Source organism: Lepidochelys kempii, chromosome 4 (assembly GCF_965140285.1).
Source record: "Lepidochelys kempii isolate rLepKem1 chromosome 4, rLepKem1.hap1, whole genome shotgun sequence".
Classification (NCBI taxonomy): Eukaryota; Metazoa; Chordata; order Testudines; family Cheloniidae; genus Lepidochelys; species Lepidochelys kempii.
In genome coordinates this window covers 79598938-79612890 of record NC_136383.1, presented here as the reverse complement: position 1 = coordinate 79612890, position 13953 = coordinate 79598938, and the positions used below count along the sequence as shown (strand labels likewise).

The 13953-nt window shown below is 46.3% G+C and overlaps 2 protein-coding genes across 3 annotated transcripts in view; one reads left to right on the top strand and one right to left on the bottom strand.

The window, feature by feature from the left end:
• LOC140910980 (EF-hand calcium-binding domain-containing protein 6) overlaps positions 1–2432 on the top strand; it is a 90473-nt gene extending 88041 nt beyond the window's left edge. Inside the window, exon 18 of the mRNA XM_073343190.2 lies at positions 1224–2432. Coding sequence (XP_073199291.2) covers positions 1224–1481 — 258 coding nt within the window. The 3' untranslated portion in view covers positions 1482–2432. The remainder of the gene's footprint in view (positions 1–1223) is intronic.
• A 7851-nt stretch (positions 2433–10283) lies between these two features.
• On the bottom strand, positions 10284–12747 carry HELT (helt bHLH transcription factor). Of its 2 annotated transcripts, none has more exons than XM_073340090.2 (4): positions 12255–12747; positions 11684–11788; positions 11265–11361; positions 10284–10922 (listed from the first exon to the last, which is right to left on the bottom strand). In XM_073340090.2, the coding sequence occupies exons 1-4, from the start codon at positions 12279–12281 to the stop codon at positions 10432–10434; spliced, it is 720 nt and encodes a 239-aa protein (XP_073196191.1). In that variant the 5' UTR covers positions 12282–12747; the 3' UTR covers positions 10284–10431. The 2 variants fall into 2 exon arrangements, with proteins under 2 accessions (XP_073196191.1, XP_073196192.1); XM_073340091.2 differs by having other exon boundaries at positions 10284–10919.
• Between the last annotated feature and the right edge of the window lie 1206 nt (positions 12748–13953).

Sequence of the window (13953 nt, the reverse complement as noted above, 5' to 3'; positions counted from 1 at the left end):
AGTGGCTTTACTTTTAAATGTGAATTCTTGTCCATTTTAAATGGCTTAGCTATCGAATATAAAAGTCCAGTGATCAACTGTGCTAGAACATACTCATAATGTATTGGCTTTATCTGCCAGCTGGTAGCCAGACACTAGAACAATCATCAAAGTTCTCTGCTCAGTGGCAGAACTTGCTATGTCTGCAGTCTGCATATGTTTACAAATGAGGCGGATCCTTATTGTCCATGGCCAGCGGCTTTATCAAATGAGATGAAGTAGGAGCTTTACTTTGGCTGAGTCAGTAGGAGCTGTACTACACTCGTCTCGATTTGATGTTGCACTTTATGTTTTACCTTGGACATTGGTGGTACCTTTGAAATATCTGCGGTAGATGAATTAGAATACTTAGTAGGCAAACACAGATAACCTGTGCCAGTGCATACATAATACTTTACTTTTAGGCAGACCCCCGCAGTGTTTGAGATCATGCCACTATTATCCAAGTACGGAGCATATTTTTTCTTGTGGTATGATGTTGAGATCCTGTATGACAGCTTCAGGAACTTCCACTTGTCAAGAATGAAATGATGATAAGGAAGAATCCTTGAAAGAAAATACCACAAGGATGAGTTATGGAAGGGACAGGATGAGTTACATCTCCAATAAAGGCCAACCAATAAAACATTTTTCAGGAATTGTGCCTAGCCCACGTTCAGGGGGAAAAGCGGGGGAAGTCTCCTTGGCGCTGTTCACTTTCCCCCCACCATTGTACTCTTATGAGAGCCAGCCACAGCTGAGCCTGGAGGCCAAGATTTTCAAACTTGGGTCCCTAAAGTTAGACTCATAAATCCATACTGGGTGTCTACATAAGTGACCTGATTTGTCAAATTGCCACTGACCTCAGTTAGATATTTGAAAATGGGGCCACTTATTAAAGCAAAAATTTTCAAAAATGGCTGCCTGAAGTTATGCTTCTATGCCCATAGTTAGAAGCCTAAATGTTTGTAAAGCAATTTGAGGCCCTTGGGGGAAAGAAAGCTATCAAAGTGCAAATTATATTATGTGAACCTTTCCTGTGTGAGTGTGCAGGTACGTACAACAAAGCATGCTACTGCATACCTCACAATTTGTTAGTTCAGATGAAATATTAAGAGGGACATTGTGCCTCACAGTACGTAATGATTTAGTTGTTATTTCACTGTGGTAATTCAACATCCCAATTGTTTTCTTTCTGGCTGTAGTTACGAGGGGACTGGAAGACCCTTCGAAGAGCTTTTAAGAAGCTGGATATTTACAGCAATGGCTACCTCTCTTTGCCAGAATTCAGATCTGTCCTGAAGCTCTGTAAACTTCTGCTAGATGAAGATGAGGTTTACCACATTTTATCTAAGTTTGATCCCAACCTGGATGGGCGAATTGATTACAAGTCCTTTTTGGAAGAAACTTGCAAAAAAGGCCAACCACGTACAGCCAAAAAATCTACTGCAAACCCACAATAAAATAATGTAGAATATTCTTGTGAGTAGAAGCGGAAGAATGGTGTCTGCATGCTCCCGGCTAAGTCATTTGCTTCTCTTTGTAGTGTGCATCACTGCTTTGTGTCTTTTGGCTACTCATGAGTTGCCCACTGTATTACCAGTTGTTTTGTAGGGGGATAATAAAAACTGTGAGAGCAGAGAATGAAGCTGAGTATTAAATACTGTACTATATTTAAAATGTAATTCAAGCTGTTACTAAGAAAACTAACATTCTGAAAAGCAGAGGGAAGGATGCAGCTTAGAGAGATGCTAATTTTTAAGAAAATAAAACTTTCGGTGAAGGTAATGCATGGATTTTTGCTGTGTAGGATGCAATGACAATGGGAAAGAGTCCCTTTGATTTCACTGGGAGTTGGATCAGGTCCTTTGTATGTGTTAGCCAGAATTTGGCCCTTAATATAAACACACATTTTCTTGCTTAGTTGTCTTTTCTTTTTTCTTACAAACATAGTTTCTCCACAAAGTACAACAGGCAGAGGACCCAATTCTGCAGCAGCTCTGCACATGACTTCACTGAACCTTCTCTGCTCAAAGCAGCTGTATGTTTAGACCCATGTTATTTATCTGTTTCTTTTTGTAGTACAAATACATTTTCATAATTATGTAAACGCATAGTTGGTTTGGTTAAATAAATATCTGGACTCACTTAAATATGTGTCATTTGTCCACTCAGTACATAGGACCAAATTCACTGCTGGTGTAATTCCACTAAAGAGACTTCTTATGTATATAAATACAGTTCCACTGATTTCAGTGAAGCTTTGCTGATTTACATTAGCTGAGGATCTGGCCAGGCATGTCTATGCAAAGGTATTGCCATGGGTGAGGAGACCTTTTTGGTTTGCTTTGAACACACTCTTCCCCTGCAGCTACTCACTTGAAATCCATCATAAATAAAAATGTTCATTATTATCCTGTGATGTGTTGGTTTTGTTGGTTTTGCAGGATCTTTGCTGTCTATGTATTCTGGGAATCATACAGGAAAAGATTAATTCGTGCTGTAGCTCCTTTTCCAAATTCTTTTCCCTGCTTGCTATCTCATAGTGTACGTCAAACCTACCCTCAGCTATACCGGTATAACCCTATTGTGTCCAATGGGTTTGTACTATCTAATTTACCTTGGTGGGATTGCACAGCTATAAATGAGTTTTGGCCCTAGTGTGAGCAGGAAGAAAAACCAGCTCATTCCCCAGCAGTTGGGATGACTCTGCAGTGCCAACGGGAGTAAGAAGCAGTTTAAAAAAAATATTTTTACAATAAAGTGAGAAGGTCTAACTCTGATTACACACCATGGGGCAGATCCTCAACTGGTGTAAATTGTCATAGCTCTATTAAAATCAATGGAGCTGTGACAATTTACACCAGCTGAGGATATTTGTTGAGTTAAGGCCCTGATTCATCACTGAGGTCCCTGCATTTGTGTGAAGCACCTGCAGGATGGTGTCTGCTTTTCTGTACCTAGTATGAATTAGAACTGCAGTGTAAGCTTTTATATTGTTACAGTAATGAATAATGAAGTTACCTTCCAACTTTTCATTGAACGAGCAAAAAATACACATTTCTGTTAACAAAAAAGCATTTATTGTTAATCTAACTGCACTAATCTTAATAGAGGTGATGAAATATCATGCATGTTTAAAGATTTTGTATTGCTGTAATTTCAAAATTAGCATTACAGGGTTTACTTTCAAAATGAACCTGGATTTAACATTTTCGGTCTCAGTCACATTGAACTTTCCAAATAAAAGTCTGTTTTTTTTACATAGCAACTGGATGAAACTGAAAGTTCCTATCACTCTCTCAGTCCATTCATTACATGCCATGCTAATGTGTACAGGGTGGCGTGTAGGTCAACATGTGCTATGCCGTATGCCATACTTTATTTTACCCATGTGACTGTGAAAATACATCTGGTACATTTTGCCATTGTTACATGTTATCTAATAAAAAGGGGGCAAGAGTGTTGTTTCTGAGACAGCCTTAGGTCTTGATTCTCTTACCAGTTCTGTAAGGTCAGTTTATAGAGGTGGACAAAAGTTAGGGACGAAATACATCACGACTCGAACCAGGGAAGAAATCCATCCCCGCTTGAACCAGACAAGCAGGATTTGGACACTGAGATCTGAAGCCGCTATCCTATGAATAGCGAAGTTGTCCACCAAAAAGTCTGTATCCAGCAACCTGCCTTCTGGAGGAGAGGCCAACGAAGTATATTTCAGTTTCCAAGAGTCTATGTATATAGTGCAGACTCTTCCTGGGTAGTCACAAAGGCCTCTTGGCCTCTTCCTCCTGTGCTGGGATCACTCTATCTAATTTAAGTGTAGGTATGTTTGAGGCACTCATCACTATAACATCTGAATAATCTCTAGTTGCCTATCTCAGAGAGTGGGATAGCAGGAGAAGAAGGGTGGTCTAGTGGCTAGGTTGCTAGCCTGCAACTTAGTTAGGGGTTCTAGCCACCACTATAATATAAATAAATTAGGGATTGTTTTGTGTTAAATGACACTAAAATAATCCTTGTCTCTTCTCTGCTTGAATAAAGAATCAACAAGAATGCACACCAGTTACAGAACTGTCAAAGCACATTTTGTCAGCCACTATTCATAAAATGGACTTTTGGTCTGTACATCCACTGATGTGGGAAGGGATGGTCCAAGCTGATGAGATATAACTGCTGTCTCCAAAGGTAAAGTGGGGCTGGAGTGAAGAGAGGGGAACTTAGGAAGGATTGAGCTAATAGGCCCAAAGGGTTCAGAAAAGGAATGGGGTTTTGAGGGAAGGGAGGTAGGAACATGAGAAGACAAGAGAGGAAGACCTCAAGGGCTGAGAAGTGAGATGCTGCTAGCTGAGGGAAAGGTGAGTACAATGACTGAGGCAAATTCAAGGTAATTTTTAGCCCAGCAAATGACTAATGCAGATTCTACTGTTTTGAAATTTGTGAAAATAAAAGCAATGTCTTTCAGGAAAAATATTCCTCTTCTTACATATATGAACTGCTGCAAAACAGCTTCATCTACAAAGGTAATAAGTTGAGTTGTGTCTGCACATATGTACAACTGCCAGCATTGTCCTAGTGCAGGGGCAGCTTTAGCAGGGGTTCATGGGTTTAGCTACACCCACAGAAATAATGAAACCAAGGGTGCCAAAACACCCTGTGTGCAATCCCACCTACAAAACGTGGTTGCACTGTTCCCGGTCATGTTGCTGCACAGTCAGTGTCAAAGAAGCACACTGCTGCAGGGGCCTGAAGGGCAGTATCTGACAGAGGGAGTCCTAGGGGGTTGGGTTGTGGGCTGGAAAGGAGGCGATCCCCCAACCTGGCTTGGTCTCCAGACAGCAGAGACTGGAGGGTGATGGGTGCTGGACTCATGGTAGGGCTTCTTCCTGCTCTGAGCAGCCAGGTCTGGATGCTGAGCAGAGCTGCTTCCCCCACCATGTCCCAGGTGAGGTCTTTCTCACAAGTGGGTGGCTGTGGGGTGGCCACACAGAATAGAGCCAGTCCTGTGCTGAGGCTGCGCCTTGGCCCCTCACTGGACCACATCCCCCTCCCCTGCATTTTTGGGATATGCCCAGGAGAGGTATGGTGAGACTGAGATGCCCTCTGAGTCCTGGGAGCCGTAGAGCTACAGGATCTGCATATCCATCCATCTGTCACCATGTCTGCTCTGCATGTCTGCCTGTGTCTGTCTGGGCACCCATTGAATTGGGAGGCTACATCCGCCCCAGTCCCAAAGCCAACATTAACAAACAAGAATATCAGCTTGACAGTGAACATTCCCTAGTTATGTCCTCAGTATGCTGCTGACTTGGGCTGGCCATTTGTGAAAGATATAATCCAGCTCCTATATGCTTCAACGTAGTCTACAGGAAAATGCACCCATGTTCCTCACAGTAGTACTAAGAAATGTCCAGAGCCTCCCCTCTTAGTGTGAAGCTATCCAGAAACACAGATGAAAATGACTGGGGCCCCACCAAAATATTTATACCTCAGCAGGGAAGTAAAGAGGGGCAGTGATCTGTGAACTATTGTATCATTGCCAAACACTATGGGAGAGAGAGCTCTATAGAACAGCAAAACACCATCAGCAGTGTGATAATTTCCTGAGAGAGGGAAGGGCAGTATGTATGTGAGGGAGGTGATCTCACTCATATTGTTTCCATGTGGAGTCAGTGATTTGCTCTCTCTGTGTAACATTTGACATTACTGCAGGGGATCACAATATAATACCTGCTTCTGAATGTATAAAATAGAGAGTGCTACATTGTTACTGTATTAGTACCAATTGGTAGCTGATCCTTCATGAACATTTGCTTTAAAGTTGGGGAATGTGTCTTGTGGCTAAGGCATTGGTGTGAGACTCAAAAAATACGGGTTCAATTTTGGGGGTTTTCACAAACTTTCTGCGAACTTTCGGCAAGTCATTCAACCTCTCTGTGGCTCAGTTTCCCCCCTATATGCTGCAGATAGCACTTCCCTCATTCATAGGGGGTTGTGTGGATACATCATTAATGGTCATAAGGCACGCGGATATTACAGTGATACCGGCCATTTACTAATTTAGATAGCTAGAGAGAGAGACATCGCATCATTAGAGGACCCGCTGCTGCATGGTCTCCTACAAGAGGAAGCCTAAGTGGGGAGATGTCAAGGTGCTCTGGGTGAGCGTGGTTGTGGCTGTGTGTGTGCTAAAGGAACGTGTGTCTAGGACTGTCTGTGTGTGTCTTTGTGTGTGCCAGGGAAATGTGTGCGTCTAAGGGGTGTCTGTATGTATGCCATGGGCTTGTGTGTGTCTGTGTGTGCTGGGAGAACTGTGTATTTGCGTTGCACTGCTGTGTATCCCAGGAATATGTGGGTCTGGGTAGCATTTGTGTTTGTGCTGGAAGAGGGTGTGTGTGGTGTTTTACGGGACAACTCTGCGTGTTGGAGCGTGTGTGTCTGTGCGGCCTCCCTGTGTCATGGGAATGTGTGTGTCAGTGTAGGGCCTTGCCTGTGAGTGTGCCAGGAGGAGTGTGTCTGGTGCAATGTGTGTGCAGCAGAAGGCACTTCACAAACTTGTCCTTATCCTAACTGATTGAAAATCCTCAGCGCACGCTGGGGGCTGAGTTAGTGGATCTTCCTGAAACCGTTCCCCAGAGCCCCCAGTTTTGGCCACAGGTGGAACGGGAGCTATCTGGCCTTCCCAGGACCCGGTTAATGTCCGCTCAGCCCGGGGACGGGCTACCAGCTTGTGGCAGCCACCGCGGCTGCCGCACTGTGCGCGCGCCTTCTGCTGGTCCGCGCTCTTTGCCCAGGGTCTCCCCCGGGGGGGATCCGCTCTGCCCATCGTCTCCTGCGGCTCCCTGGGCCCCGCTTGCAGCTGCCACGGGCGCTGCGGCTCCTGGCCGGCCTTCCTCCCCGCTGGGGGCGCCGGCCGGGGCAGGTGCGGGCTGGCGAGCCGCTGGGCGCGCAGGCGGGGAGGGAACACGGGGCTCTGTTTGCTCAATGACGCTTGAAAGCACAAGTGACCTCTGTATTAAGGAGGCTGCCCGGCGCTCAAACCAGGCGGCCTGGGGGACTCCTCCGCCGGCCAAGGCAGAGTCGAGGAGACTGAGCCCCAGCTCCCTCGGGGAGCTTTGTTCCCCCCTCCTATGGAGAGACCCTTTGATTTCATGGCGCTGATGATTTTTATGCCTGCCCACTCAAGGATGAAACCCAAGAAATAAGAGATTGTCCCTTTCAGCGGCTCCACAATGGGTCACCTCCGGCACACATCACCACGAGCTTTGGCTGGGTTTTGTTGGGGGCTCTCTTGGAAACCGTACAACTCACTTAAAGGGAGCGCGCGGGGAAAGAGGGCCCCTGAAGCCAGGCATTGTGGGCGAGGGCAAAACACCTTTAGCTCCCAGTCTGGTTGGCGTCAGTTCCCTCCTTGGGGCGAGCTGCCATTATTCATCTTATGGGAAGTCAAACCAGCTCAGATTCGACTTTTGGCCAAGATTGGGGAGCCGGGGAGAGGTTCCAGAGAGCGATAGACACGGAGGGGGTGGGAGAAGGCGGGGGAGACTTTTATCCTAAATTCATTGGCAATCCAAAGCAGGATTTATCCTCCACAGTTAAATGAAAACGAGAAGGACAAAATAAATAAATAAATAAATCGAGAATAGCAACAGTCGAGGTACAAAGACTGTCATGGACCAGTGCAAGTTTGCAAAACTATATGTAAATGACCACAGTTTTGACCGTGGTGGCCCTGTGCTAATCCCAGAGAGGAAATCTACTTAGCAAAGGAAAGTTTTTGTCTAATTTGGTTAACAGTGACCAAAATGCTGCATATATTAATAATTTATATTTCCAGGGTAACACTATATCTTTAATGCTTCAGTGCAAAAGAGGATTCAGAATGGCTTAATGCTCACAGAATAAAAATCGTGAAAGACTTGCTTCATTTTCTGCACCAAGCGCTGGTGAAAATGAGTGTAAGACATGTGTTTTCATAATAGGCACCAGCCATTCTTCTGCTGCTGAATACATTTGGTTTATCCCATATCGCCCTACGTACATTTAGCAAGTGGTATTTTCCTGCTTTCCTCGCTCGGATTTAAGGTCCCAAATGTATCCTGATGCAATAGAAATTTTTTTCTCCTCCCTTTACCCTATAATACGGCCTCTTTCTTGTCAAACTGAAACACGAGGCTTTTCTGTATTTACAGTTTAAATGGAAGGTACACATGACACTTTTCACTCATTGTAATGAAGATCTTTTAGTCTGTCTATGAATAAAGGAGTTGATGGTTTACAAATTGTGGGTCAGCCCATTCCATGACCTCAGTAAACAGTCCGGGTCAGATCTCCCTCAAGGGTGCAGAGTGCAATGGAATAAGTTAATTTACTCTTCGTCAACGGATCGGGGAGTGCAAACCACAGGCAAAAATAATAATAACTAGCATCGGGAATCACATGTAAGAAACCATTTGCTGACATAGCACAGACGAGATTGGGTCTTATTCAGTGATCCAGCCTAGGGAGGAGAATTGAAACTGCTGAAATTTCCTACGAGCTCAAAGGGAAGGCATGGCTGGGGAAAGGAATATTAGCTAAGCTCTTGTTTGCCTGCATGCCAAGGTTGCCTTTCTAGACATTAAACCCCTTAGATTTTCTCCTTATGCTGAGAGGCTTATTTGCCTCTCCACGCCTCCTGTTTTTCGTTTGGTTTGAGGCTTCTGTCACGAAAACTGAGCTCCATAGAAATCCCCGTCACTGAGGAAGCGCATCTCTTTGCAGTGTCACTGAGCGCTCACAGCAGCACCTCAAAACACGCCTGATATTGAACAGGGGACGCAGCTCAGACGCGGGGAAATGGCGATTTTATGGAAGACTGTAATGAGACAATACCTGACGTTGGCCACTCTACAAGTCAGAGTCTGTGGGACAATGTTAAAGGGTCGGCTCCTGAGGTTTTTTTCTGTGTGCTTTTTCCCACCTTTCAGAGTAGCAGCCGTGTTAGTCTGTATTCGCAAAAAGAAAAGGAGTACTTGTGGCAACTTAGAGACTCACCAATTTATTGGAGCATGAGCTTTCCTGAGCTACAGCTCACTTCATCGGATCACGAAAGCTTATGCTGGAATAAATTGGTGAGTCTCTAAGGTGCCACAAGTCCTCCTTTTCTTTTTTCCCACCTGTTAAACTACTGTCTGTGATAGGCCAAGAGCTACAGAGCTTAATCTCACTTTGTTCCTTAGGCCACATCTTTTCCTGTTATTTTCCTCCTACGGAGATAAATGGCCACAAGGAAATTCCAGAATAAGACAGAAGGTATAATATTCCTTCCCACTTCAACAAAAAAAGGTTTCCTTTTCTGCTTAACGTGGGAGTCAGGCCACCCCTACAGCTCGGGGAAAATGGATAGGCTGGTTCCTTCCTGTCTATGAGCTCGCCTCAAGGAATCCTCATCATTGCTACTACAAGGGTTTCGGTTGCGGCCTTGATCCTGCTGTATTGTAACTCTAACTATGTAAGATCAGCATGGATTTACATACAGGGGTGTTTGTGAGACAAGCATGAACTGGCCCCTCTCACTGTCTCTCGGGATCAGGTGTATACACAGACCGTCTATAATTCTATATAAACACATAGAATCATAGGATCATAGAATATCAGGGTTGGAAGGGACCTCAGGAGGTCACCTAGTCCAACCCCCTGCTCAAAAGCAGGACCCATCCCCAGTTAAATCATCCCAGCCAGGGCTTTGTCAAGCCTGACCTTAAAAACATCTATGTATATACACACACAACTTCGAAGCTACTTTTCTGAATATGTCTTCACGGGCGATATCGATGCTTGATAAATCAGAGAGCTCTTGGGAGACGCACCAAGGCGACTGTATTTTAAAGAGTGTGCGGTGAGCTGAGGTTTACCTGAACACGGAAACAGCGCAATGTTTGCCTCCCTCCTCCGCCGTGCCCACAGGCAACGTGTTAGCTCCCCCGAGTTACGCGGCACACCAGAAACACTCTCCTGCCAGAGCGCACCGGGGGCGCTAGACCCAGCGCTTGGAGACACGCGGCTCCCCAACCCTTTGTCACAGCCCTTTCCGCTGGTTTTATTTTTCCCCTCTACCAATGAAGTGCCGCTGGGAAACCAGACCAGAGAGTTTGTATCACATTTATTCCAAGCGCTGTACGTGGTTTGTGCCCAGAACATAGAACCGAAGCGTGCAAGGACAAGCTAGCAGGCTGGATAAATAACGCATCGCAAAAGTATCTCACGCTGGAAACATCCTTAACCCCTTTCCCAGTGATCATTTATTCCAAGCTATAACTTCCCAATCATATGTATTTACATTTGTACACTAGCGCTTACGAAGTAAACGTATGCGCCTGTGGATAATTTACTCTTCCCCCGACATAAATATGCAGCCCGCAGGCCGAGTCGCTATAGCACAGAGTGGGGATGCTGGCCGGGAGGCAGGCTGAAGGTGCTGGGGTGGGAATGGCCGATCAGGCTGAGATAGTGTCTGTCCAGCCCCTGGCCTGACGACAGGAAAGTGTTGCGTTGCTGCCCCGGGTTAGGGAGGGGCATGGCTGCGTTGGGAAGGTAAGGGATGGTGGGGCTTCTGGCAGGACCATGCCAGGAAAAGGGCCCCCCGGATCCCTGCTGAAACATAGGCTCATTGGGACTGTGAGCCGGGCACTCCGGAGCTGAGTGAAGCTGGTAGGAGAAGTCCGGTTCTGAGAGCGATCCCAGAGTGGTGAAGATGGGTTCGGTGACAAAGCGAGCTTTGGACTGCAGGAAAGCCAGGATCCGAGCATATTTGGTGTCTTTGGTCTCCATCCGTTCCACTGTGGTCAGGTAATGGACTAGGTTCTTCATACACTCATGGTATCCATAGTGAAAATAGTTGGCGAACTCAGCTAGAAGCTCTGCTGGAAAGAAACGGAACAGGATAACGGGTCAGATCCCGACCTGGCTGCTTTTTGCCAAAGGGAGTTTTAAACATTCCACAGTGTCTCTCTGAGTTTTGGAGATACTGAGACCTGCACGTGTAGCCACTGAATGTTAACACAGCCCAGTTAAACCAGTACGCAGATTATTGAATTATCCACCCACCCACTCCTCAGCAGTTCTGGTTCCAGCTAATATGATTTACACTATGAAAGGGTGGGATGTTCCTGGAGTGCTTGCAGACCCAGCCGTGGGATTTTTTCCTGTGTGCCAAAACGTGCACGGATCACTACGGGCACCAAGACGCTAAGCGTTGTACCTACCCTTTTCCCTGCCACGGGGGAAATCTGCAGAATGCAAGGCTCGCAGATACTGAACCGTCATTTCCAGGATCTCAGCTTTCTCTAACTTCCCAGAGCTCTGAAACACACAGACAAAACCCTCATGAAAAGCCTGGGGGAAACCAGAGCCAGAATTATTGTTGCTGAGTTCACCAAACCCAGCGATCCTAAAGCGGGTCAGGGAGGCAGCGCCAGGGGGCATTGACACGCAAGCCACTTTCCTTTGCTGACTCTGTGAGCCTGGCAGCTACTTCCCAGATACACCTCCCTCATAAGCGTCATTGCAAATCAAAGAAGGTAACCGCAGCTACATATCTTCATCCTTAAATCTGCACTATGTGGCACGTCCCCCTTGGTAACGCCGGCACTTTTCAGCGCTCTAGCCAGCAGCGGGAGCATACCTGCTTTGCCAAAGCCATGGGCACGGTCTTCCCCAATTCATTGAGGCAGCGATTGATCCGATCCCTCCTTCTTTTCTCAATCACTTTGTGAGACACTGGAGTCCTCTATAACACACAATGTGCAGACAGACACATGGAAGAAGAAGTCTGAAACATGAGCAGACATCACCCCAAAACGCAAAGAGAAACTCCCCACAGCCTTTGGTTTCTAGTTTTATCCAGAGATATTCACCTTTTAAAAAAGTTATTCTAACGTCAGACATTTGATCTGACCTTCACTAAGACGCTCGCATATAACTTTCACTAGATTTTTTCTTTTTAAGAGCCAGGCTCATTTTGTCCCCAGAAACGAGCACTCCTCCAGCCCTGCTTGACTGCACCGGGGAGGCCCCCTCCAAACCTGATCTCCACAGCAATGCTCTTGCTGAGGATCGGCCTGAGTGTTAAGTTCTGGTTTCCAAACCAGACACGAGCCCAGGGTTTTTTGAAAAGCCTACAAATAAACCTTCATTCTGTCGCGGCTGGGAAAGCAGCCGGCAGCCCCAGTGCGCAAGGATTAGCTCCAACTTACTTTCCGTTCCTTCAGTTTAGAGGCCATCCTGGGAAGACACACCGCTGGGGAAAGCCTAGCAGAAGGGAACCTCTGTGTCTTCTCAAGTGTCTCAGGTGCACTGCAGCCCCCTAACCTCCAAAAGGCTGCTTATAAAGCGATCATTTCTGGGGGGAGACACGGTGTATTCACAGCTTGCCTGATTCCCTAGGATTAGGGAGAGCAGTTTGGGGAATGTATGCATTAAAGATCAGTTTTAAAGGAGTAAAAAAAATTTTTTTTTCAGTCAAGGGGGCTAGCAGGGGGCAGATCAGCTTTGTTACTCCACGTGGACCTTCAAAGGACACGTGATCGCCCCCAGAATAACATTTGCATGGCAACAGGACTAAGGGGAGCAGTAAGCAGAGCGCAGTGGCGCGCTAGCAGCGTGTGAACACAAGCTCTCTTCTTTAGTTCCAAGCGCCTGGTCTCTCACACGATCGTCTGTTTACAAATCCCAGGCAGCCCCCCTCCCTTCCCCTGTCCAAGCGCTGACTGCATTTTAAAGCCTGTCCAGAGTCATTAAAGTAATTAAGTAAGCCCTTAATAGGCTGTTCCGCCCAGTTCAAGGGAGAGCCCTTGGAGACGGAGTGGCCCCGTTTGTTCTCAGGCTTTTCTCACACGACTTGGTGACACGTCCATCTTTATGAGAGATGGCAGCGAGGGTTTTTGTTTACACCGCTTTATGTGCTGGGACATCCCGGCAGGTGTGGGACTGGGGGCTGGCACACGATCCCCCCCCCCTTTTTTTTCCCCTCCTCCCCTCTGCAGGCCCAGGGAGGCTCCCGCGAGCCTTTGGCACACGACGGTCCTTTTTGTGTGGTGTGTGTCTGTGTGTTGTTGTTTTACCCCCCTATTCCCCCCTTTGGAGAGGCTCAATTTGTAGCCTATTATCCTATAGGAAAATGTCCCATTGAAATGTATGAATAGTTTCATTGGGCCTAAATTTTAATAATGCGGGTCAAAGAAAAGAGGGGCAAATAAAGAGGAGATCGCAGCTGGTCTGAAAGTGCATTATTCGGTGTCACCTGCAAGAGGAGTCGCCTACAGACCCCCTATTCATTTGCCTAATTTTGGTCAATTTAACAAACTTCAGGAGAAATTATTGTGGCATTGTTCGGGAGGGTAAAGCTTTCTGATCGAATTAACAGCATGTTTTGATCCGGTAAATGTCATTAAAAAGAAAGAAACAATCGCGTTTAAAGGGCTCTGAGTTAAATGCGCCAAGTGGAGACGCCAAAGCGCACAGCTCACAAAGGGAGCAAGTAACTGCCACAGGGAACTTTTGTACACGCACATTGCTGAAGTTTTTACACAAAAAGGCATTATTTCATACTTGAATACGTTTAATCCAACAATTGTCTATTTTCTGCAAACATATTTTCACAGCATTGTTAACTTTTTTTTATGGCCTCTGTTCTGGCAGCCGCGTTTCTCGCCTCGAGAGCGCAGAGAACTCCTTTTCGGGGGGATAGCAGTGTTTGTCCCTGGGGGGGGGGGGGGGAGAAAGGGAGGATGGGAGAGTTTGGGGAAGTTGATCTCGCTCTTTTTAAAGGGTTTAAGAGGAAAATATCGAAAACACACAAACAGAAACCAGAGGAAATTAGCTGAAAGGAGGCTAGGAACCCCCCCCATCTCCACAGCCTCTGAGCGCGTTTCCACGGCTCTTTCACGGCTTCTT

Bases quoted from the DNA above. Each gene is read 5' to 3' on its own strand.
- HELT (XM_073340090.2), bottom strand. From the start codon at position 12,281: ATGGCCTCTAAACTGAAGGAACGGAAA. The intron at 11,362-11,683 runs GTATGCTCCCGC...TGTGTGTTTCAG, and splicing joins CCATGGCTTTGGCAAAGCAG to AGCTCTGGGAAGTTAGAGAA. The intron at 10,923-11,264 runs GTAGGTACAACG...GTTTCTTTCCAG, and splicing joins CCCCCGTGGCAGGGAAAAGG to CAGAGCTTCTAGCTGAGTTC.